Here is a 26,914-nt window from a genome sequence, read left to right on the forward strand (position 1 = left end):
GTGTATGGTACACTGTGTTGTACTTTGGAAGGGGATTTGGTGTTGAACTTGGGCGACTCTGCAGTTGTGCGGATCTGTAGTTCACTGCTACAGTGTTTAAAGGATATAGCTGGGATTACCGTAAATTCCCCACAACTGATAGATTGCGTGATCCCGAACAAATCCCACGGACACAAATTTAGGGGAGATGCTGCCCCACGAAACCGTAGTAGTACAGAATTAGAAGTTGCCTTATGTGTCACAAAGAGGAAAGGGGACACCGGCCCAGAGAATGGAAGTTGAGAGGACTGGGCTGTTGTGTAAAGCGTCACATCAGGCACAGCTGCAACTTACCACGCCGCCACGCTATTCTGTTCCACATGCATTGTGGTTCTGGCCTTTTGGTGACGGTTGAGCCCGACCCCTATTGCCCCTGTTCTTTTTGTGCTAAGAAAACATGCAGCTTTATTTGATTAAGCATCAGTTTTGCTTGGAATGCAAGTGTCAACACTTCTTTTGGCAGTAGGGTTGGGGGATGGGCTCTCCTCTCAGGACTTTTCCATCCCTCCAATTCCAAAGTACATGACCCTGTTAGCGAAGTGGCAAACACACAGAAGTATCTATAGGCATTTGTCATGCAAGGCAACAAAAGCCTACTGGAAACCTGCTCGGCATTGGACGCAGAACAAAGGAATCAATGAAGTTGAAATAAAAAAAGACACATCAATACACCATTGTTGCCAACTCACTGTCTGGCTTTCTCATATTTCTTATATTCTCTATACTGATGTGCAATTGTTGCCTGCAGTATGTGTTCATGTGTTCACGTATGCATAGAGAGGAATCATCCCACGCAGATCAAAATGCCTGGTAAAGTGAGAGTCATGTTGTAATGATCCAAAATATTCCCAGGCAGCGCCAAATGCACTTTGTAATTTAGGAAATCCCCGGAAGGCTTGGTGTTATGTAGTGGAGCCCTTCAGTATTCTTGGTGCATGAGACTATCTCGCATGGTATAAAGAGTGAAATGTATAAAATCTCTTCCTCCCCATGGTAATTTACAAAGGGAAAGGTACATTTTTCTGCATGGTAATTTCAAATTTGTATGAGAATTCGGATGCCGGGTTGAATTTGCATGCAAATGTGTTCCTTTTGTAAATTCAGAAATGTGTATTCGAGACCATGTCTGACTGGAAGCCTTACAAATGAATGCACATCATGTGTATTGCCAGAAGACTATTCCACACAACCAACATGCTTCATAAAGGGAATTTTAATGCTCCCTGTGACCTAGTTTGAGTAAGTTTGATAGGCAGTGCTGAAGTTTTGTCAGATCTATTTACATTTGGAGTAGCTCTGATCAGCCAAGGGTAGAGGACCAGTAAACGCAACAATTCTGGGTTTGTTGTTGGAAAGGAAAGGCACAAGCAGTTGAAAGCAGTCCATATTTAGATGGAATGTATCCTGTTTAGGTTTGTCTAGCTCTCTATTTGAGGTGTGTAGTGTCCCAATTAATTAGGCATGTAAAGCGAACCAAGGCGACCCCAGATCTGATAAGATAGGAAATAGCTATGGACACTTTGTAAGCGTTTGTATACAAAGTAGGGCCACTTGTGACAGGAGCTACTCCATTGTCACTTGAAAACCAATGGGGCTTTTCCGAGTGGAAAAAAAAGTGAAACTTGTCTGCAAGTTGTTTGTAATTGGTGAGAAAATGACAGAATTTAACCGGCTGACTTTATGATTTGTTTCTATTGACGGATTTATCGTTTGGCTTTGTTGAATTGGTAGGGGGGAAGGGAGGTGTAAATGGGGTGTGAAGTAATTGGTGCTGTTAAAGAGAATGGCACTTTTTAGTGTTGAAAATAGGAAGGAACGGTGTGTTTTTTGTTATGTTACTCGACTAGTGTTTTTACACTCAACATTTTGTAAAACATACCCTTCTGTACAAGTTCTCTGTTCTGGATGATATGGCTTATGTTTGTGTAACTTTTTGGTCTTTGCAAGTGCAACAGAATGGGCTTTGTTCTCCGTTGGCAAGGACTAAGGGTCTAAAACATTTTAACTTCACTGCGTCACTGCCAGAGCTAAGCCTTTTACAAATATTGCCTCGCAAGAAATTCAGGTACTCGTGGAATGTTTTTCTTGGTCGATATATACTTTGTAGTGTAACAAGGGCAGTGAGTTGTTATGCTCGTAATGTGATGATGAATTCTCAGTCATTTTAAGTACCTCTATTTTCCCTTATTCAATATATTTTGCCTCATTTGCTAGGGTAATATTTGCTATTGTAATTGCTCGTGGTTAAAACAGATGGCATATTCTGCATCATAACAGTAAATTTTACCAGTTTTGCAAATTTATGTACTCTTCAAAGTGATATTCCTGGAACTTATTAGATTATTTCAGACTGGTGTGTGTATTGGTTTTGGGGAATAAAAATGTGTAGTCATTTGTTGTCTGCCTACGCATTACAATTTTCTTTTCAGACAGAGACTATATGTTTCCCTGGTCATGTGGATAGCGATTTCGGTCTGTGGGGGACATCGATGATAAGATACAAGATTTCCCCTTGCAAAAACCATGCTGTTATCCTGCGTAATTACCCTCGCAACATACATCAAACCTCGTAAATGTCAATGCCACGTTCAGCGCCGATTGCTTTCTGTGACGTTTATGTAATACCGTTTTGTGATTGTGTTGGGAGGAGTGGTCCGATTGTTGGGAGGAGGTATCGCATCTGTCGAAGACAGCCGGCCTGATTAAAACTGGAAAATGAGGTGTGGATGATATTGGCAGTAAATTAAATTTCCTGTATTGGAGGCGGGAGGAAGACAATTAGGTGTAGGACATTTGTCACCGATCTCGTGATGTTTCCATTGATTTTATCGTGGTTAGACTTAGAGCCGAGTTGCGCATTGATTGCTATTGTCTCACGCAGCGTAAAATGGTCACCTTTACAAGTGTTAGATGTCCTTAAATGTCTCCACAAGAACACAATAATCAATGTTCTATGGCCCCAATACTGGTGAAATGTGAACAGATACAGTATATGGTCTCTGGCAGTGCCAAGTCCAACAGTTATTTCCAAGAAAGCGATGGGCGCCATGTCTTGACTTCGAAATAGCTAGCTATTGCCAGTATTGGTAAAAAGTAGCCAAAACCACAAACTCATCTCAGCTTGTTTCTAGGGAATGACTTTGATTATAGAATTGTATAGAAAGGATGTCTTCAGTGTGTGTATTACAGTATTCATCTGTGGTAATTCCCCAGTGGTATTATTGTCCATTCTATTATCCAGGAACTGCATATGTCTGTTCTCAAATCTTGTATCTTGGCATACGCTTGTTAGTTTTATTATGACTGGTGTTTGCTTTTGATACAGTTATCTGATCTTGCCGAGAAAGGCAGTAGTTTTATCGCTCGTGTATGTGGTTGGTTTACATCCACATAGAAGAGAACTTGATTTTGTGAAAGGAAATTGCCCATTTCCCAAGTGATAATGTAAACAATTGTGGTGGTCTTTGGCATTTGCATGAAAATCAGATGCTTGACAATGCCTTCTGTTCCAAGATTCTAGCAAGCATTTTACATGTCAATGGGGCTGTTCTTATGCATATGCTTATGCAATAGAGTGACCAAATGTTCTTCTAGCTTTCTGTATGTTACAGATTTTGTACACAAATTACAGCTGTTTTGTGCAATGAGGTAAGAAAAATGGTAAAAAGTCTTCTAGTTAGTAGTTGAGTGTAGTATGAACTGTATTGGCTTTGCATATTGATGTTTAGCACTTTTGAAACTGTTAGACCCCGTTCACACTCAAAAAAATGAAGCGGCTTCAACGTCGAAGCCGCTTGATCCGGATCGTTTTCTTGAGTGTGAACGCTCCAAGCGGCTTGGATTTTCACCGATCCGGCTCGTTTGCAATCCATCCCTGGGAGGTAGTTTGAGACACTTGTGAACAAGCCGCTTGGCTGAAATCGCGAGTGTGAACGCAACGCGGGATAGATTCTATGCAAATTTCCGATTTGCCCCCTATTGGAGGTTATATATCCAGGTATCGGGAGCAGGAACACACGCCACACTGACAGGTTTGCTCACGTTACTGATTTTTGTGCCCAATGATAACGTCTGGAAAGAAAAAAAAATCGCTGTAGGGTCAAGGCAAGTGGAATGGGAAGCAAACAAAGCTTTTTTTATCACGCGAAGAGAGAGGAAACACAGCAATCTAAAACAAAATCACAAACATCAACAAAATCACAATATCTTTGAACAGCTTTCTCTCTGGATCATGATATAAGACTATTAAGAGTGGGTTTGAGAAAACCTACAAACAATGTTGTAAAAAAGTACCTGAAGTCCAGGTACGGAATTGTGTGCGATTAATCGGATTGTCTGAAATGAGTGTGAACGTAATTTTTTTGAAGCGGCTTGCCCGTTGAAGCGGCTTCGACGTTGAAGCCGCTTCATTTTTTTGAGTGTGAACGGGGTCTTAGTGTCAGAAAATGAAGTCACTCCTGGTCAAGGAAAGCCTTCACTTTGTAGTGCCCTCAGTGATGTGCAATTGTAGGAGGATTAGTTGTTTCAGTGGCATTTAATTAGAGGAGAAACCTGATCCCTTTACCAAGTTTCCCCTGCTTTGTGAAGCTGGCTGGATGGGGCCAAGATTGGCACAAAAGAAAGGCCAACTTCAGAGACTTCACTGAATGCCCAGAAACTTCTGAATTACGACTTCTGGCCCTGGCACATTCTTTCATGTTCCCAGCAGATGGTGGAAAGGAGGACGGGCTAGAAACGTCAGCTTACCATCGCTATGACCTCTCAGGACTTCTAGCAAGGCAGTGCAAATATCAAAGGCTGACTTCGCTGATCGGAGCCATCTTCAAATATTTGTTTGTGTCGTTTCACCAGCAGTTTTTGCACCCCGGGTATGAGTCTGCATCCCCACGCCAACTTTCGCGTGTGTAGAGATAGGCTTAGAGCACGGAATCCGTGGCCGTGTTTGCTCGCCATGTTTGCGGGGCTAAATGGGACCCGCAGTAAGGTCAACAGAAACTTCCTAAATTTAATTTCCATTCATCATGCTGGTAGGAAGGTTTGTCAGCGCGACGTGTTGGTCACAAAAAGGAAGACGTTGGTCGAGATCCTGGTCTCCTCAAGCATAACTCCTGTGGTCTGTATCAATATCTGGTGTTTGGCCGTTTGTGTCTGGAGCCCAGGTTTTACCTGGGACCCTGGCGGTGGGGGACTTGAATAGGGGTCAGGGTTAACATTCTTACAAGGCGACTGCCTTCAGAAAACCATCCCCTAGCCAGCCCAGAAGTTTACATGTTGCTGCTACTGGAGTCTACTGGGTATTCACCTCCCATTTCGGCAAATGTGGAGGGCCTGTTTTCCAATCTCGGAGACCCATTTGCCATCACCTCCGCACTGATGCTCTCTCACATGTTTCCTCTCAGCACCGGTAACATCAATAAACACAATAGCAACTATGCAGAAGTTTCCTAGGTGGGGAGAAATGACTGTCCTTTTGAGAATGGTCCAAATGGAGGAACCATCTGCCAACACCCATTTTGGGAATTGGTATGAATCAACTGTTTCTTCTTCGCAAAACAGGGAGGTACAAACCGGGCGCAGGCAAATTTGGCAGATTGCGGTTTCCTTATATATAGCCGTGGTATGTTAAGCACTGTTGCACATGTATTTGTTCCAACTTGTCCCTTTGATTTGTACACTGACTGATAAGATTACGCAGTGACTGGAGGCAAAAACTCTTGATCTTTAGAATAGCATGTTCAAGGAAGAAGCTTAGTTGTTCGTTGTCCTTAGCTTTGAGCTGTAAACTGGTATTCACATTACATTTCAGGGTCTAGACTTTTTGCTGGTTATCAGGAAGAGGTGTCAGACCTTGATAAGGAGGGTTTCTCCTGAACAGACATCTCACACTTGGCTGCTTACCAACTGGCAAGTGTTTAATTTCTTGCGCAGAGACAGGTCCGTGACCTGGGCGACTTGCTGCCCACATCTGGTCCAGGATTAGGAGCTGCAGCTTCTCTTTCAGTGGTGGAGAATATTTCACTCCTGACAAAGTGGCTGAGTTGGAAATTACAACCTCATGAGTTGCCATTGGACTTGCAGTAACTCTTAGTAATATTGTTCTGACCATCCCTTTTGCAACCCTCCAAATATCTACTGTTCTCGAAGGAAAGTCTGTAGATTATTGATTGGAAAGTAAGTCTTCTTCTGGAAGAAATGACAAATTTTAAGAAAATAGATGACCACCTTTCCCCAAAATAATGGAAGACTTTTTGAAGATGTCAAATCCTGCAAAAATAGATTGCAACCAAGCTCCATCAGAATGTGTTGTCTGTACTATTTGCCCCGAATGTCATTTACACTGTGGCTCATGACTGGTGTAGACACATCAGTTACAGGGTATATCCGTCTTCCTAAACAGCTCCACGGAGCGCATACAGCTTGGGTCCGCCGAGTTCCAACTTCTGCCGAGGGTGGATTACTCACTGCCGAAATGTAATGAAAGTGCGGCTTACGATATTGCAACGTACGGTTGACAATTTGCTATATCAAGTTCTGTTATCTCCTGGAAATATGCCTGGTATTAGAAATTGCTTCACGTTATTAATAATAGCAGGGGACCCCAGGCTATATTTGGTGCGTGTGCTGTCATATGGCGAGTGATTGAAGTAGATTACAGGTTTGGATGTCATTGTGAGAGGTGTTGCCTCTTGCCTATGGAGCATGAATATTTCAGTTAAAACGATCGGCCTGCCAGCCAGTCACGCAAGTCGCATTGTGACCTTCGCTCTGGTGGCATATCTAAATGGTTAACAACAAGAGCAAAATAGACTATCCTTCAAACAATAGTGTCATTGTGACTGTATCATTTTGCAGTATATGAAGTCTAGTTGAATTTTTACATTAGTTCATGGCATGTAGTTTTATGTATTGTTCTTTGATGGATTCTTTTATTATGTGAGCTTGGCATGACACAGTGTATTTGTGCCTGTTTGTCCATTATATTATTGGACAGTAACCCATTGTGTGGCATCTGGACAAAAAACTTTCTCAACAAATAGTCAATACTAGAGGTGGAAGATTGGATTTATCATGTGAATGGGGGTGTGAGACAGAAGTTTCCATGTAAGTGACGTTTTTTATTTGCCAATAAATATTCGTAAGTGTACTTCAAAGACCATCCCATTCAGTGCTAAGCCTACCTATTGATTTGCAAATACTTGATAAAAATGTTCTTTTGTGTATTGAAAGTGAATATTCATGGATGAAATTATTGCTAGCAAACATTATTTGAAATGCTTGGAAAGCAAGTTTATGTTGTAAAACGGTTGTACCCACTGCCTGTTGCAGTTTGCTGCAAGTTACTACATAAAACTTGTTGGCAGTCCATAAAACTTGTTGAGACTCATAAAAAGGTTTTATCTAAAGTCCTGGTGGTTTAGCACCAGGATGCTAAGCATGTGTATTTACCCCCCCTTTTTTTTTACTGCTCTGAAAGGCAATAATCTACAAGACTAGGAAGTCCCCAACAGTAACTGTGTACACTTTGAATTTATGAAAGTTTGAATCTGTTTTGTCCTCTATTCTAGTAATGGATTGGCAGTCTTTTATCCACCTTCAATGCAGCATTGCTAATTTTGTATGCAAAGAAGTTCTTGCACTGTCATTAACATTCTGAGCGGGTATCCCGCAGCCTTTGAAGTATTTTTTCCTGCTACTGATCGATTTATACTGTTATCTGCTTCATATAACTGTGAAAGGTAGTCACTGCTTAAGTTCTGCTTTCCTTGGCAGTGAGTATTACACTGAGCCATTTCTTAAAGGAAGTCAAGTGCAGTGCTGTATGGATACACTTGAAAGCATTTTCAATTTATCGGGGGACAAGAGTCAGCCGTTTTGGCACAGGCCCGGCATGTCTGAGTGTGGAGAAAGACTCCTAAATAGCAGGTACAAATCCGGCATGTGGGTGTATCGGACGCAATTGAATCCTTTGTGTCTGGAAAAGCGAGAAAACGGCTCGCTTTAATGCCATAATGTTTCTGTCATCTGCCAGGTATTCTCGCTGACGTCATTTGGGAAACGTTGCAGAATCACAAGATTATCTTGCAAGTGAGATAAATTCTAGAACCCGCATTTCCGCAATTCTACAACGGCCACTTGAATGTAAGACCCAAAATAGATGTTTCTATAGTACATTCACATTTGTGGAATTTGTCGATCAGATACCACGGTATTGTGTGAAGACTTCAAAGAATAAAAACATCCTTTGCAGCTGTTGAGCCGACAAATACCACCAACCTGTAAATCACATAAAAAGCTGCTTATTACAGAACACCAGTGACAATACCATGGTGTGCACCTGTGTCAAAGGGTGTAATTTTTGGCAAGGAAAAGCAATAATTCTGTGTTTCATTATGTATTGCTGAAGGTTTGCCACCAGCTTGCTTGTTAATTACCTCGTTGACTGTCAATACAGGAATGCATTTGTATGCAAAACGTTTGTGGTAGATAATTGGCAAAGGTGATAATTAATTTGACAGGAATGTAAATATGTATAAGTTGTTGAGAAGGCTTGCATACAGTGGTTCATGTTGCATGCACCAATGTGAATTGACTGCAAAATTCTTAAACAGATGTAATGCAATTTTGTCAGAGAAGTTAAAGGAAAGTGTTGTTGAGAAATCTCTCGTATACATGTATGTCGCTCACGCATTTTTAACCAACAAAGCTTACGGAGTAGTGCTACTGGGACTAAATGACCCTGTGTGTATAACAATTTATACTACACTCGCATAACAATGATTTGACCCTATTAGGAATTCCTCCAACTCTCCCTGCCTTGTTTTCATGAGCCCTGGATAATGAATATCAGTTTGCATGGTTGGCCTTTGAATGAAGTAGAGTATAGACCTATAGCCTACCAATGTTTGCCTCCACGAACCCAGAATACAAAAGAGATACCCTAACAGATGCCAACATTCCGAGAACCGTCACAGTGATCCAAGTATTTTCAATGATTTTTCTGGGAAGTTTTGTCAGATCTCATCAATGAAATGCTTTTAGAGTTGATCCGGGGCACAACTGTTTTCATACACAATGTGCAGTGCAATGCTAATGAAGCAGTTTATACTGTTTGGGCTACAGTCTCTGCATAGGCACTCTGTATTAGGGACCCTGCTATACTAGAGGTGAGTAATAGAGAGAGGTGTGCTGTGCATAAAAATGATCAGGGATCCGACCCATAGATAACATTACCACTAATAAGTTTGTGAAGGCAAATCTGTGTAATATGTAATCTTGTAGAATTGGCGATGAGCGGGATAAGACACCAAATTGTTGGCATCATCGCGGAGCTCATCAAATTTTTATCAAGAAACAAGAAGCGTAATCGAGTTTGCAACCGCTGGGTCCATCTTAACGGGATCGCGAGTGAAAATTGACGAAATGATTTGTGAGACCTCCTAATGCAATTACGCTGACGTGGGACGTGATAAGCCGGTTACGGGCGGCGGTAATGCCGTTAATATCATATTTCCCAAATTTCCAGCTCTTTCTGAAGTCAAATGGTAAGAGTACCATGGTGATTTCGGTGGGTCGCAAAGTTCGTGTTGGTCGTCAGTTTAGTGATACCCCATCTGTCTTGGTTGTGCGGAAGTCAGGGAAACCGGGGAGGGGTTTAGGCATCCCCAAACACTTGACGAGAGACACCTGCCCACCACGGCCAGGTGAGGGTTTTCCGTCACCCCTGCGGGCCGTAAAAAACCCTAAAGTACCATCAACAGCCTCCAAGCAGGTGTGCTGAAGTGGATGTCAAGTGAGGGGAATAAATCTGACCAGTTTGTTTTCATTGAAGCTTCCCCTGTTGCCACGAATCGCATGGGCAGAAGGGAAATACCATTGGTTGTCTTGTTGCGACTTGACTTTGGCTAGCACCCGCGCAGAATGCAGTCACCCAGCACGTGTTATCTGTGAATAGGCTATAGTGGCTGTTTGGTCAGGTGGTATGGAAGCAGGCTTGTTTGAACACTGTCAAGGCCCTGCTTGTAGACTTGCCCAATTCTAATTGGTGGGACAAAGGAGCCAGATAAGAAGGGCCTTGTATTGCCATTCCTTCTTTCATTTGTAACACGTTCACAAAGCAGCTTTTCTTCGCGGGCAGGTAGTCGGGGCACGTTGGCAACTTTCTGGTGACTCGCACCAGCCGACAATATACACTTCACCTAAGCCTTGTGTTCACTGGAGGTGTCACGTTCACATTGCCTGGCATTGACTGAGGGTGTCAGTGTGTTGTTTATGATAGGTGAAGACGAAAAACATGTGGTCTTCCTCTGTCAAAAGGGTTGTGTTCCTGGCATTGTGGCCAGGTAGTGTTACCTGCTTTCTCAAGAAACAGGTGTGTATTGCCCAGAACAAGTTTACCTTTGCCTCTCTGTCTATTTGAACACGGTGATACTGCCCCAAGCGGTCCACAGTAAATACGCCTGATTTGGCCCATACGCACTGAGGTATGCGTTGCAAAGGAACCTATTTTGCGACTTCCCACAGTTTGCCTAAGCTACCAAACAATCGCGGCATGTTGCCGCAAATACTTACTGCTCGAAGTTGGGGGGTCAGACTATCAGATCGACTGGAGATAAAGTGCGGTAAACCAGCAGCCACACGAAACAAAGCGTACAATATGTGCGAAGATCTTGATTATAACAACAGTCTTCTATCTTTATTAAATGGTTCCCCTTGCTTCTGTCTGTTAATCCCTGTGTTCTTACCAAGATAAGGATAAGTAGTATGGTGCAAACTAGGTTCTGTGGGCCTGTCCAAGTTTTATTTTCGGGTGAATAAAGGGGGTGATGAAACATGGAGCTGCCAAACCTTGCACAGTACTCAGGCAAAATGAATAATTCATACCATAATAGCAATGTTATGTTATTTGTCTATATTTACAGAATATATTCTTTATGTATTGTTGTTATATCTTTATGAAATTTGTTAGCAATTTGAGTAGATGTGTGAAATATACCATGTTGATTACCAGCATGTAACGTCTGTAGATTGATGTATGGTATAAAGCGACATGTACAGTGTAACCTATTTGACATTGAGTTGGTTGTTCACTCAATATGCTGGAAGGTGGAAAAGGGTGGGGTTTTACCGGGTACGATATCTATCATTGTCAGCTGTCCCCTCATCAGTCATGGGCCTTTATTACCCCTGAGGCATTACCTTTTTACGACACGCTAGGGAAGAAATGCTAATTTATGTGAGATTCCCATCCCGGAGCAATCCATCATGGCTGACCTGTTTTTTTCCCTCTCTTCCTTTCTTCCCATTTCACAGAGATCTGAGCAATAACCAGTTGAGAATACTAAATGCCAGTGTGTTTCGCGATCTCAAGGGACTGAGGGAATTGTAAGTAGCTCACTTTCATCATTACTTTCATACCTACTATTGTATCCACCGTTGTGCGTTTGATTGATCCGTGATGCGAGCAGGTTATTCATCAAATGCATACAAGGTTTCTGTTACATCGTAAAAGAAAATGACAGATGTTATTGCGTTTTGTTAAGTTCAGGGTGCAGTGGGCTAGTCCAAGTGTAGGAGGGAAAAAGGGGTACCGAAAATACCTTGGATTTTCTTTTTTTTTCATCCCTTCCAATATTAAGGCAGGACCAAATAACATCACGATAAGCTGTTAGCGTATCCGAAAATGGAGTCTAGTCCGTGTGTTGTTTGCATTATGGCTTGCGGAAAGAGGAATTGCAAGCACTATGATCCTTTCAGCCCTCTCCTCTGACCCTATGTCCCTATCACGCTTCACGCGACTCAGAACGTTTTTTAACTGTAAGGTCCATATTCTTTCCGTTTTCGGAAGTATTTGCCTTGCGATGGTGGGTCATTAGGTGGACCCAGGGGTGACATCGCAATTTATGGATTGGGTTCCCGATTTACCACCACCGCTCCCCGTTCGTAAGGCGAGCACGCCAGCCGTGTGATTGGGGTGAGCGACAGAATGGCTTGCATTTGAGGATAGGTCAGGGGTCAGAAGAAGGGTTGCGAAATGATCCTCTGACAAGCCCTTGGTGGGAAGATAAGGGGCATTTAATCCAGGTGTAAGCTCCTTTATAACCAATATTAATATTGGTTTGTATTATGATAGTGTGTGATCGTTATTGTGCATTTATTGTATACGCCCGAAATGGGCTGTTTGAATTTCAATAGACAAAATTCACATGTTTGTTTTTTTGGAGTGGTTCGGAATGACAGCAATAAAAAAGTAAAATTTACAGTTTCATAGTAATATGTTTCTTCTATTCCTTTTATCGGATTTTGCATTTTAAAAAAAAGAAGATTTTTATCCAAGGCCAGTGCTGAAGAAAATTTAGTCTGAGAAGCTGCTATTTGCAGAGAAAGCTGTTCGAGGCCTTGATTCGCTCGCTAGGTCTAGTAGATTCTGATGCCAGCATGGCTGCACATCTTTTATTTCCTGATTATTGGACGCCGGGATCATTTAATGACTCCCTGATGTCTTCCCCATTACTTGGTATGTATGGACGGGGAGTCTGGCCAAGAGTGGGCTCCTCTGTAAGGCAATCATATCCCAATCACGGGGGTAATACATACTGATATAGGCTTATGGCCGCACCAGGATAGAGTGCCCCGGAGCTTTGTAAAGCGGGGACTGAAAGCTTTTTTCCAGGCTATATTTCACGTCCTCCTTGGCTGTCCAGCCGAGGTCACACCGAGTGGTCAAGTCGAGGATTGGACTGCCCGGCTATCGATTGGCTATCTGAACCACATTCTAAATCGTCCAATTTTGCCGAGGGTAATTTAGGAAGAATTGCGCGATGTCAGCCATTTGGACAAGTTTCCAATATTGTGGGTATCCTACAGGCGTCAGGGTGCCTGGCACCGGGGCCAGGAAACAGGTGGCCAAATGACCACTAATTTCCACAGTCGCACTTCAGGGTATTTGGGGAATTGCCTGTGGTCAGCGAAATCCTCCTATTCCTTCAAACCACTGGATTCTGAAGGACAGGAAAAACATTTGCCGGGATCTTTGCTATCCTGTTTCCTAATCCCACCTTTTTATGGCTAACAGTACATGCTTATGTGAAGATTACAGAACAGGGTAGCATGGTTATTTCTAATCTGTCCTAGGATATGTAGCTACTTTTTGTGATGTCGTATATATCAATGTTATCTTGTATGTAGTTGTCATGACTGGTTATGTGAACATATACCAGGAAACGATCTTAAAGTGTATGCCTTTTCATTTATGCATTGATATCAGTCAATGTTACCTTCTGACATTGTGTCTCCTCTCGAACAAAACCTGCCTTCACGAATATTTCACAGCCCTTGGCATTGCCATTAAATTTTCATAGCTTTTGACCTTACGTTTCCACATATTCTAAAGATGAGTTATGAAGCAGGAGGGCAAAGTCATCGATCACCAGAAAGTACTTGTCTGGCTATAGAGGAACAGTGATGAAAGTTATCTATAAGATATAACAGAGTTGAGAAGATTTTGAATGTGGTAATGATACTGATACTGAATGTGCCTTTTTTTTTACAGGAAAATTGACCACAATCATCTGACGGAATTCCTGAATGTCGGCGCCTTTTCCCCAAACCTCACCGTTCTTAGTCTGTGAGTATTACATACATTATTTAACTCTAGGCTAATTTAAACTACACTTTATATATCTTTATATGCCTTAATGATTTATTTAGCGGCAAGGGGTTTGTATCATTTTTCGCAAATAATCAGCTGGTATAGTTTTTCCAGATGTACTAGTTACTTGCAGCTATAAAACCATACATTTTTGTTCACGCAATATACCAGCAAGACAGTCCAAACAGTAGCTGTCCAGCCTTGATGCCCAGTGGCATGTGATAAATTCACCTTTTATGCACCACTTCATAGCTGAATCCCCTCAGGATAGTCCACTGTAGTGATGCTCTCTGACATTCCAGCACAGCTCAGCAGGGAGTAGTAGCTAGGGGGGCTTGGTGCTGACCACCTGCAAAAACTAGGGCCATCAATCATCCAGCACATCTTGATCCTATGGCTCTAGCTAAGAATTTGGATATTTTTTTTACATGCAAAAGGGGACTTGACTGTGTGAAGTAGATAACAACTGCATAGAGTCAAGCAAAGACATTTGATAGTACTCAGTCAGGGAGTTAGAATGGTACTGTAGCGCCTTTGTTTTTTCTGGAGGTGCTTGCAGTAAGATGTCACTCTTAACTGAAGTCAAATGGTGACCATCAATTCTTCAAGGCAGACGTTTGTGCCGGATATCAGAGCGTGGAAAGTCAGCAGTTGAGCTTTCATGTACCATCTCGGATATTGAACTTGTGACTCTACAAACATGACAAGAGCGGGGAATTACGACAGCCCTCCTTGGAATGCCTGTTGCACTCGGGGTGGAGCTCTCTCTGGGACCGATCTTTTTGGGTTTGGAAGCCACGGTCACCCCTCCTGTGTTGTAAATCTCATTCAGTCGTAGATTACTGTCTTTGTATGCATCATTTAATGTACCAAGGGGGACCGCAGTAGTCCTAGTTCATAACCAAAGCCGGTCCGGTGAGGCCAGTAAATCCGATCTCCGACACTTCCTGCCTGTTGTATATATTACAGTGATTAGGTCCACCAGGACTTACCTGCGTGTGCACAAATGGATTATACTTATCTAATTTTTTTCAGTTGAGTAATTCTGGTAAAAAGCAGGCCTGAGATGGAAATGCAGTGCTGTGATTATATAACTGGTGCAGTGAAGTTGAAGTATCTCTTCTCCACAGGCTCCAAGCCTGACCTTTTGTTTGGAATAAACCTTGCAGGGCTCTCCACAGGGGAGTACCATTTGGTATGAGGCAGAGTAGAAGTTCCTGATCAAAGTTGGCACTAAATAGCTGATCCCTCTGCTCGTTGAGATATCCTTAAAACCCCCTGCTACCCTTGACCCCTGGAGCCTCTACTGTGACACCGGCGACCCTCCGACTGGCTAATTGCAGAGAGAAGGGATTGGTAGGGATCCGTTTCCTCATAGAAGTGTGGCTTCTTTTACCTGTGGGTAGGATTTAAACTGGGTGGCTGCTTGTGGCTGCAGTTGTCATCTCCCAATTTGTAGGGATGAGCCCTGACTGCATGCTGGAGAATGCCTACCAATCCTCCTGTGCATTGTAGTATGTAGGGGTGAACCTGAGGGTGAGTCAGACAGCATACCAAACCAGTGCCCCCCTTGACGATACATCTTGAAAAAAAAGAAGTTGTGGTCTTATAGGGATTCGAAGAATGAAGAGCAGCTTCTTGAGTTGACCACAACACTTTATTTAGATTATCAGCAAGCTTTTGTGACCCTGTGTCAAGAATGTGTCTGGATGGTTCTGGAAGCACAGACACGTGTATGAACTTGGAACAAGTTCACAGTTGTAGTTGGGAAACAGATGGCACAAGGCAGGGTAGATCTTCCTGCCTATGTCCCACGCAGGAAATATGCATGACAAACGATGTAGATCTGCAGAAGAAAGATTCAAGTTGTGGAGGAAGGAACAACGCGACGGCCGGATTTGTCCGTCAAGGGAACTTAACGTGCCGCTTCCCGTTGTTGTTGCGAATTTGTACAAAGATAACGCGTCCGCGTGGAAATGTCGGACAGAGAGCTGTTTGTGTGTTCCTGTTGGCGTTTGCCCTGTGCGAGAGTGATTGTGTGGCATGGGTGCTTCAACTGGAAAATAATGGTCAGGACCTCTTGAGAGCTCAATGCTGACACACTTGAAACAGAACAGCCTCTCTGAGAACATGAAGATAAGGACCCTTTTCAACTTGAACATGTACTACAGTGGGTCTTTAACCTTTGGCATACAGACACTTTTGGATATCCTCTCTGCTAGCAAAATTGCATGATTATGATCTTTATGATGGAAAGAAATTGAAACATAAAACCATGTTTATGTGAATGAAAAACTTGCACTGATAAAAATGTCACTGAAACTCCAAATGTTATCTCTCTCAATATGGTTTTGTAAGTTGAAAATAAAGTCCTGACAATTTGATCCCCTCACAAAGTCCACTATAATGTACTATTTCAATTACCATAGATAAACTTAGTGCATGTTTTGCTAATGTCATCCTTTGCCATCTGGTTTTCAAACAGCATTTGCTTACCTGAGTTACCAGTTGTCTGTTTCCAACATATGTCCCATCTGCAAGACTGATCAAATTTGCATTTGGCACTTTTCCATCACACATTTGAGTGACATGCAAAACAAGCAGGATACTAGACAAGGTTGTTTATGGTCCTTGTATGTGACAGGTGTTTATTGAATTAGGCCCTGTCAGGGCTGGGCTTTCTATTTAGGGGGTAAATTCTTTTATGAGCAAGTTTGTTTAGACTGATGGGTAATGATAGGTTTGTAATAGGTCAGTCCATAAAAGTAGTCTACTCAGGAAGAGGTGGTCTCCTCCTCCCATGGCCCATAAAATTGTTCCAGTCCACCAGTTCTCTCTCATATGAGCCTACATGTGAGTTTCTCATCAAATGGTGTAGCTGTGCCTAGGGATGCCATCCCAGGAACCCTCTGATCCCCCATCTGTGCATGGGTCACTTGAATGGTTGATGGGTGTCACTCAGCTATGCTTATCCAATCAGCTTCTTGTCAATCTTGACTTGATTGCTAACGGAACATCTGCAACTTTCTGTAAATCTTATGTATCTCTTCAGATCAGTATTTTAATCCAAAATGTGTACGGAGTATTACAGACTGTATTTCAAATAGGACACTGACAAGTTTTTAAACTTTGCTCATATCTCATTGAGTTGATTTCTCAGGCTTGTTTCAACTGCAAAATCTCAAGTCAGACGTTAGTTACTAAGAAGATTACCACTAAGTAAGAAGATTGTGTAGTGGACTTGGTGGCTAGGCTGAGTACAGTTTCCTCACACATGCAGAACTACTTCGCTCAGGACAATTTGATGTGGAGGTTGGCCTGGGATTAACGGGGTGGCAAGCTGATACAGGGTAAACAGTGCCCAGCTAAACACAGCCAGACTTCTCATGGGCACAGTCCTGGCCTGAAATGTGGCCAGGGGACATACAGGGCCCCTGTTGTCCAGCTTTACATGGCTGCTACAGAAATACAGGACTACTGGAAAATAAACCGTAGCCCTGTTTGCAACAGATGGAGTGTTTGGCGGCAAAGTTTAGTGTTTTAGAGGCGAAAATGAATGAAAACTGTTGAAAGATCGGTCTTTGTGCGACCTTGGTAAATGTTTGTATAGATGTTTGGTGAAAATAGCAGCTGGGTGCGGAATCTGATATTTCCGCAATGAGGATTTAGTAGAAACAGAATCCGTCACGAGGCGAGGCAGCGTGTAGAAGTCGGCGGATTTAGGCGTGCGGAAAGGCAGGGTTGTAGCTGGCGGCTCAGAAGCGATGACCTGTCAGTGCATAGGGGATAGAAAGGCCATGGGTCCTTGTAAGGCACTTAGTTCTTTTGTTTTCAGCACTTCTCACCGGGTTGGTTATTAATGGGCTATTTCATTTGTCCTGTTGTGGCTTGGGGCTAACCCCTGTGCAGAACCCCACACTCAGGTTACCACCCATATCCTCAAGTTACCTTCCCCTCCAAGGAGCATGCAGTCTTTAAGATATCACCACAGAAGACCTGTTTAAAGATATGTACCTCTTTAGCCTAACCGCCGTCGCTAAACATGACATACAACAGGAACGGGCGGTTGTGGAAAAACGAGTGACGTTCATAAAGTGGAGAAGCTCTTTCACCTTGTTAGATTCAAGATGGCCGCCTTCCCCTACCACCTGTGCTATTGCTGTCAACCGTTTACAATCAATACACAGCGCCCACCTCCCCTTTGTTTCCTCTCGTGCCCCACCCTGGGCTTAGGGGGATGCTTCTAATATAGTAAGGGGTAGAGTCCCTGAACTCCAGCAGCGGTTGGCTGCAGAACAATCTAGCCACAACCTGTGAGTGAGCTATTAACCTCAGGCTTGGACTCCTTTGATGGCTGGCAAATATTTTGGGGAAACCAGAACTGAGAAAGTCTGCCAAGCAGACCCAAGTTTATTTGTGTTGTGTAGGGGGAACAGGGCTGGGATGACAGCAGATGTTCTCTCTTTATGTGAAGAGTATGCCAGCTTAGACTCCATTGTTTTCTATGAAGGTGTGAGGTTCAAGCATCTTATTAATGTTTACTGTGCAGTCTGGAAATCCTGTCCAGTGACATTTTACTGAAGTATTGATATTTTACTGTAGTCATTTTTGTAACATGGGTAGATATTTGATTTGTGGGAGACCTGTATGTTATTTCTTGTCGGAAAGATCCATGTTTGAACCAGGTAACAAATTGCCTTTGTTGCTAGGATGGCACTTAATGTTGCACAGGGTTAGATTATAGGGTAGGGGCCAAAGCTCTTAGGTAGAGATGAATGAAAGGTTTTTTGTGATGGTGCAGAGACCACCCTGGCCCAGGGTGTTTTATTGACTGACTGTCAAAATGGCCATGGCAGTAGATACACTAGATTTCTGACCCCGGACTCTTTGCTGGAGCCTAGAAGTCTCCCCACGCTACGGACGTACCTTTGAAGTATCGGTAAATTGTGCTTCGCCGCGTGGGCTTGTCTTACGGTAGAGAGGTGGGTAAAGGGAGCCGAGGGAATGTTGGATCACTAGATAAAGAGCCCTAATGCACTCGCAAGGATGTTGTTTTTAGTTTAAAAGCACCTCGTCTGTCCAAGGTACTTTTTTCTCCAGATAGAGATTCAAAGACATATTTAATGGCACAGAACATCACATAAGTATGATCCATACTAAAGTGAGGGTATGAAACTAAGTAAATGTATCCAAGAAAAAGCTACACGTTACTTTCCATTACACAGCTTGATGTTATCAAAAATGTTGGATTGTATTAATAGTTTTACACTAGGTTTTGCTTTTTGTGTGAAATCTGTTTGTTGTGCCCTCTCAACAAAATCTTTCTATTTTAAATGTTTTGGTAGTTTGCAAGAGAGCTTTTGGTGTATTAGGGTCACTGATAATCTTCAAGTATTGTCGGCAGAGTTTGTAACTGAAAGTTGTTTCTTCAAAGCAAGGATTGGCCTACGCTGTCCAAACAGAGAACTATCAACAAAGGATCTAGGGTGCAGGTGTGCTACAACACGGTAGAACTACTACAAGTTAATGAAATTAAGAGAGGTTGGTTATATCAAACTGACATTTGTGTCACCTATTTTTTCTTTCAGACAACACAACCAGATATCTTCTCTTCCTGCTGGCGTTCTGAGCAACTTCACATCGTTACGGCAGCTTTACCTCAGCCACAACAAGATCTCGTCCATTCTTCCAGGCACCTTTCCTTCTGGACTCCCCCTTTACACACTGTAAGTGTCTTGAGAAGATGTGATATGAGTCTCGAGCCAATTTGTTAGCACCATGTTAGCCATCAGTACATGCCCCGAGGGTGTTTGGGTAGGTGGGTTGATGGCAGGGTAGACATGACAGGAGTGAATTCTAGATAAGTGGACAACAATTCATGTCAGACTGTTGAAGTCTAAACTGTCAGATTCTTATCAGAAGGTCTTTTGGGAGCCTGCAGAAGTCTTTAAAGGTTGTTTTATGAGGGGAATTGGAGCGTCTTATGGGAACTTTATGTTTTGGCTGGGCATTTGTAGTTGGAGTGTTTAGGCTTTGCAGTGCCCATTCTTTACTATCCAATATTGTTAGCTTCTCAGTCGTTGAATTTTCATTGCCACTAACAAACTTTTTTTTCTTCTTTACAGCGATCTTAACAACAACAAGATATCTGGTCTGACAAAAGGCTGCTTCGACAACCTGACAAATTTAGAAACCCTCCGGCTCAACAAGAATAGGATCTCCCGAATCCCACCGAAAATGTTCAAACTCCCGTCGCTGAAGTCTTTGTAAGTATACTCATTTCTTTAAGTTTAATGCCCATGACAGAAAGAATGTGGTGTGACGTTTTGGTAAAAAAAAGAGATAAAGGCAGCAAATGTTCTTCGTAAGACAAGGAAAACATGCACACCTGCAGGATGTGTGCCTCAGGGCATGGGCTTGGGCCCACACGGGTCACGCGTATACATGGGCCCAGCATTTGGAAAGATTTACACCCAAAAGAGAACGTGCGCCTTGGCCATCCTGGCTATGCTAATCTCTGCCTCCAGGCGCCTAAGACTTTCTGCCAACTTCTCTAAAATGTTATGGTCGTGTTTGGTACTGACATTTAGACTTATTTGTTGTATGTTGAATCCGAGCTGCTTTGTCATGGTTCGACATGGGGCAATACCTCGGTGTAGTAAACAGGAGATTCCACAAATATCGGGGTGTTACAGCAGGGTCATGTACCAGTGGAAATAAAGGGACGTTGTCACCGTAGACAGCACGCAGTGTTCCGTTGCGTATCAAAAATGGGGAACGCTCATCACGAGTTTTTTGGCGTATCATAAACCCGCGCACATAGCTGGAATATTGTTTCACATGTCCTGGGTTTTTGGGCAGGGTGGGCTGAAAGAGGTTGCGCCTAATATGGCAGCAGTGGCCAGTGTCCCAAGAATGTGTCCAAAACGTTTGAGGTCCCATAGCTGGTATGCCACTGACCAGGGGTGGGCTGGATGAGTTACTACTGTCTTGATACCTTCTGATATGCCTAATTGTGCGATGAAATGGAGACATTTGATAAGGCCTGGCCCCATGAACTGGAAGATCTAGTTTGGCTAGGGCGGATCAGAGTCTTTTGTACCCAGCAATTATCGTAATTAGTGAACACGATAAAGGGCGCTGATAGCTAAAACTGGTGGCCAAGCCCGTGGAGCCAGCCTACTTGTCAACAAAGCCCCGAAGATTGACAGATTTTCATATGAATCTGGACAAGCACCTGCCAACAACATACGTTTGGCACCCAACAGTTGGGAGTGGGTATTATGGGTTGTGCTGAGGAAAAAAAGATGTGTTGAAAATCTGTTAGCTGCCTTATTTGGAGAGGCACATGCTGGGTAACCAGTTAAAAATGTGGTCAGAGAAGTTAGCATGTATCATACACACAGGCATTCGGAAAGTGTGGGAGGATTGGGAGAAGATTTGAAGTTGACACATACAAAATTGAGACCTTAAAGATGTGTACTGTCCCTCTTAGATGTGTGTTTGGAAGAGCTCAGTTGCCAAATGATCTTGGGTTCAAGGCTCGAAAGGTCCAGGGTTGGCAGAAGAGGAGGGACAAGCATTACCCGCCATGTCCACAGTTGGGCATGATTAATGGGATCCGATTTGGTAGCTGCTGACCAAACAGGTGCAAGTTGAGTCCCCTGCCCTCCCCACGGCCCCATGTTTGGGGTCTAGTCCAACGGTTTTGTTGTTGTGTCTACAGAACAGGGGAAGTCTTAGAAGATTATATTTTGCTGACAAATGCGTCCAGGAAACTTGGTTGGCTGGGGCTGGGCTGACTAGCTTGTTGGTGCAAAGATATCGGACGTGTGAAGATCTACAACAATGCAAAACATGTCGGCAGGATACTTCAGTTTGGATCAGTTGCATAGCAATTATGCAAGCTATTAAAAATAAGCTGCGGATCATGACTTGATACCGCACGCTCGAGTTCCTTTGAAATTTTCTTCACCCCCTTAATACCCAAATAGAAAAACAGCTCAAATGAGTGTTAAATCCCCTTAGGAAAGAAAAATAAGCTTCTTTGGGATGTTTTGGGAAACAAAATTGTGGAGCAAAGCGGCAATCTCCGGCAGCACTGGATTCATTCTCCTCAGTGCTTTTCTAGATTTCGTGACAACAGAAAAACAAACACCGAAGTTTTCACAATAATATAGACAAGGACATGATGAGAGCACTGTTGTTGTCTGTTTTTACACCCTGTTGTACGAAATAAAAATGATACTTTCTTGAATATAATGGACATAAACTAATAATCAGCATATTAAAATTTTAAATGGTTTTTTGTATGAATATGATGATATTTTTTGGTGTACAAATCTGTTGTGCATGTACAAAGCTCTCACAAAACTGATACATGTTTTTTTTTTTTTTTCAGGGAGCTGAACAGAAATCGTATCAAGAAGATCGAGGGTCTGAGCTTCCACGGACTGGAGTCGCTCCAGGTGCTGCGGTTACGGAGGAACCACATCTCCACTCTCATGGACGGGTCCTTCTGGGGGCTCAGCAACATTCAACACCTGTAAGTATTTCATAGTCTCTAATGTTAACTCTTACAATTACAATGTCGCTCCTTTCCTGCCAGTAACCCCAGTTGTTAGACCAATGAGGGAGTTCTTCATTGCAACTGATCTGAGAAAAAGAGATGAGAAAGTGGAGATCGTCAGTTTTAGTCCTTTAGAGCCCATCTCCTGTCCCATGCTTTAGTCACAGCACACTGCAGTCTTTTAAACTGGGATTATACCAGTAGAACAGCTTAGCCTACAAGCCATAAGAGCAGGCAGTTCATTGGAATGTTTATTCTTTCTGTGGCACATTTTGTGCGAGTCCCTATTTTTGGAGCCTGACCTATTTCAAGTCCTGCACTAAATGTGAACCAATTTGAGCCTGGCTGGGAGAGAGATGGTTCTCTAATACAGTACTTAGCAGTGAAGACCGGGAGCACTGCTCTTGGCGTAAATACTCATTAATGCCACGAGAGCTTGATGAATGGCTGCCCGGGCACAAATTAGACAGTAAAGAACACTCAGATCATGGCGATAGCGCCTTATTGGGATCCAAGGTCACATATAATTGGTGCTGGAAAATGTTTATTGGGTAATAAGACTAGCAATCTTGTGGAATAATGTGTTTTGGGTTGGTCTGTATCTATTGTATCTGCATGTGTTGCATAGCTGAAAGCTTGTCTGTTTGGAATGTTGGTACTGAAGGCTGGTCATCAAATGTGTACATCAAGCTTGGGGAGTGAAAAGTTTTCTCTCTGTGGCAAGACAAAACCTTGCTTGAAGTCTGTGCGAAATGTAATGTCAAGACTCCAAGAAATAATGTGAAGACTCCAGTGAAAATAGCTGTTTTGGACTGATCTGTAGTACAGGTTTGTAGTACAGCTGAAGATGTCCAGGCTTTAGCCACGTTCTAATGGGGGGAAATCAAAGCCTTGTTGTCGGCTGCCTCTTAAGATAGTTTGACAACACAAGGTCATGTTTGCTGCTTTTTCTCACCCGTCAAGGTCACGGTTATGACGCCACCTGTTCTGTGATTGTAGCTTGAGGGGCTTAATTGGTACATGTGTAGTACAAGCGAAAGCATACCACAAGTCCCTATTGGTGCTCCGGCCCTCTTACTGGCATTTTTCCGACAGTGCTGAATATGGTAAACAGGATGTGGTTGGCTGATTTTGGCTTTGGGAAACCGGAGAGTTTGTGTGGAAAGTTGCAATTTTCAGTGACTAGACGTTGGTATTTATTTGGGTTTAAGACTTTAAACCAGAATGTCTGAAGTTTTCCCATGTAATGGTTTTGTGTGTAAGTTGATCGGAACAAATTCACGTCTCAAACATGTCTGTAGAATTAGAAATATGAAACGTGTGATGGTTTTAAACTATTAATACTTGTGATCAAGAAAACATTTTGATAGCATGCTATGGGAACATTTGTTGTTGGTGTGACTTGCATATGTTGCTTTAGACTTTGATGCTTCGTATTTCAACACCATTTGGTGAAGATAGAAACCTCACACATTTGCAGTGGCGCATTAAGCTAGGAGCAAAAGAACTACTTTGCAGTGTGTGCAAGGTGACACTTTGGGGGTATAGTAACCAGGTAATGATTCAGACCCATAGATCCCAGGGCACCACTGTTGACAGGTAGATGCATTGACTAGTGTTTAGCCCTACAGGCATGGCTCCTAATGTAACCCCATTCCTCTTCTTTCCACAGCCAAATGGATGGCAACAACCTGACCTCCATCACCAAGGGATGGCTGTACGGCCTGTCCAAGCTGCAGCAACTGTAAGTCCTCCAGATTTCTGTCCAAATTTGGTTCACTTTGCTGGCCCGCATGCCCTCGGCACTAAAACATGACTATAGGTTATTTAGGACACTTTAGTAGAACATTTATAGCATTGCTTCGACATGTTGATAAATGTATTTTCTTAAGTATACCCATTTTAGAATTGACACTGACAAATAGTCAGAGTTTTACTGTTATATTATTTCTTTCAGTATTGTATTACATGTGAGATAACATGTATTTTCGGATGTCGTGTGTGAAATTGCCTTATCTTGTTTTCCTTGTAGGACTCTGAGCCGGAACGCCATCAGAAATATTGAATCAGAGGGGTGGGAATTTTGCCAGGAGCTGTGGCATCTGTAAGTAGTATTGACAACTGTTTTCTCTTGTAGTTATTGCACTTTCCCCAATTAGCTACATACTATTCCTCTCACACATGTGCGCTCAATGGCAGTGTAGTCCAAAGATAGGCTATTGCCAACTTTTGCTTGTTGCTGAGAATTGATTTTTGCAAATTTTAGTGGGTATAGGCAGCCAGCTTTTATGAAGTGTACTGACATATCTATAGATGGGAAGTCAGAAGTCTGCAAAGACATTTTCCCAAAATGAACAGTCTGCCTTTTTTCACAGTAATAAGTACCAATGTTAAGTGTCTAACCAATGGATGGCTGTGGTAAAATTTCCTTCAGGGGATGTTAGAAACAGTCTGGCATCCAGGCTAATTTTGAGCAATATACTGACGGGGCCAAGACGAACATTGATCCATCTACTCTGGTTCCACTGTGTCTGACACATCTTACCAGAGGTCAGCAAAAAAACTGGCCCGAATATGGAATGTCAGTACTTTCCAGGTCATAGGGTCAGTAGTCTGATATTTTGCGAGATGAGGCCACACCAATTTAATTTCTTGGTTCACGGATTTTTTCATAAAAAATATGGAGCGAAAGGGCGAAATAAAAATAAAAATAAAAATTGTAAAATGGTTGGGGTAAAGGTAACGGCTAATCCAAAACATGAAGAAAAAAAGTTTTCAGCTTGAAAAAAGTACAAAAACACTATTATTGTACAGTAACAGCACCTGTACCCACACTTTAAGGAGCTTATAATATAAAGGCCAATTTGCTACACCAGAAAGTTGGTGAATGGTTTCAGTAATTGTGAAAATTTGCTGAATGGTAATTTTTATTTTTATTTTTTTTTCCAAAAAATAGGAGCGAGCGAATCCGTGAACCAAGAAATTAAATTGGTGTGGCCTGAGCAACAGAAGTTGATTTGCAGTCGCTGGCTCCGAATCTGTTCAAGCTTGGGGGCATTGTCCTCCTTAGCTGTGGCCTTTCTCTCCCCATGGTTACTTTGCAGAGACAATACAACACATTAGTTTTTGTCACCCAACTCAATCCTCATTTGCATAACATCAGCCGGAATCGTTATATTAATTGAGAGGAAATCTCCCTGTCAGGAGGAAAACAAAAAGAACAATCGGGCACCCTGGTGTAGGTGTAGACTCATTCTTCAGAAGCCCTTTGTGTCTGAAAGCATTCTGTGACTTCAGCATAACGGACCAAGTGAGAGTGACAATTGGTCAGGCTTTGGTGAAAAGGAGCTTGTCTCCTTCAATTTGCATGCATTTCTTGGCATATTATCATTTGAAAAGGTAGCTTTCCCTTTTTGTGATGCCGGTGCTTTCTTGTGAAAATGAAGGAGTCCTTTGATGGTACCCCCACACACTCCACGTATGTTTGTATATGAAAATGTGTACTGCTTATTCCAGAAATGTCTTATTTCAAATTGCTCTGGATATTCCAAATCAAAATCTTCGTTAGCAACCTCCCTATAACTTACAAGTGGTTTGTTCCATACTAAATCTCCTACATATCCCTAGGTGGGCTCTCCACACTCATCATGGGGGGTGACAGATGTGTATGGTGTTGTATTCACCTCAAGTTTGACCCATAACCCCTATAAACAAAGGCCATCTCTTGGGACACAGAGAATCCCTTTGCAGTGGGCTGGAACCCTATTCATATTTCCCAGTATGTGAGGCTATTAAGAGTTCCCCCAGTATTATGTTGTGTCCACGACTTGTTCCTGATCATTTTCCCACCTCATCCATCAACGTTTTACCCCTTTGTCCCGGGGTGACCCAAACTGAACCCTGTTTTTGTCTGTCCATCCTCCCTCCCCACCAACTTCCCTCCCTCCCAGATCTCCTAACCTGTTGCCAAGTTACTAGGGACCATGCAAAATGCATTTCCAGCTGCAGCATTCCCATGTACAGGGGTTGAGCTGGTTTCTAGGGGGGTCCAGGGTAAAGCTAAAGGGGAAATTGGACAATCGATGCCCGCAGGGTTTGAAATACGTTCATTTGAAATCTTTCTGACAGATTCAGGCCCCCTCGCTGGTTTAGTGAGAAAACCGTCCTGTTATTTGTTCAGAGAAGAATGATTTGTGCACTGGTAATGTATGGTACTGATAGAAATCCTAAGCCTTGTTGCCAACAAATTTTGGCAAATCATTCCTTGAGCTAAATAGTAACAACTGGTAAAATCACAGGAGCTATTTTATGGAGTACCTGCCATTTTGCGTCATTTTTATGTGGACAGGTTTACGTGGTATTAAGTGGAAATTTATTGTCTGAGTTTTATGACCTTTTATATGGTCAACACAGATTTCATTTCGCTTTATGTTTAAGCATCCATTAGATACCAGAAAGCTTACATTGCTGTATTATTAATGACTTGTGCATTGTTCAGGTAAAAATGACAACCAAAATAGAACAGAGATACCATGTCAGTTGATGCTTGTCTGATTTTGAGCAAGCAATGTTAACTGGCCAATCATGTAGTATGGAGAGCCATGCATTAATGGAACAGTGTTTTTAAAGTCTAGGGTGGTGTTGTGAGAATCTGGAAA

The 26,914-nt window shown here is 42.7% G+C and overlaps 1 protein-coding gene across 3 annotated transcripts in view; it reads left to right on the forward strand.

Annotated features, from left to right (window-relative positions):
* The window catches only part of LOC118415898 (leucine-rich repeats and immunoglobulin-like domains protein 3), a 36,795-nt gene that overhangs the window by 2,428 nt on the left and 7,453 nt on the right, over positions 1–26,914 (forward strand). For 2 of the 3 annotated variants that reach the window (XM_035820824.1, XM_035820823.1), the window contains exons 3-9: positions 11,350–11,421; positions 13,589–13,663; positions 19,276–19,413; positions 19,813–19,953; positions 22,089–22,232; positions 23,929–24,000; positions 24,289–24,360. In XM_035820824.1, the coding sequence (XP_035676717.1) occupies positions 11,350–11,421; positions 13,589–13,663; positions 19,276–19,413; positions 19,813–19,953; positions 22,089–22,232; positions 23,929–24,000; positions 24,289–24,360 (714 nt within the window). The remainder of the gene's footprint in view (positions 1–11,349; positions 11,422–13,588; positions 13,664–19,275; positions 19,414–19,812; positions 19,954–22,088; positions 22,233–23,928; positions 24,001–24,288; positions 24,361–26,914) is intronic. The other variant, XM_035820825.1, reaches the window with a different exon arrangement.

Source organism: Branchiostoma floridae, chromosome 5 (assembly GCF_000003815.2).
Source record: "Branchiostoma floridae strain S238N-H82 chromosome 5, Bfl_VNyyK, whole genome shotgun sequence".
Lineage (NCBI taxonomy): Eukaryota > Metazoa > Chordata > Leptocardii > Amphioxiformes > Branchiostomatidae > Branchiostoma > Branchiostoma floridae.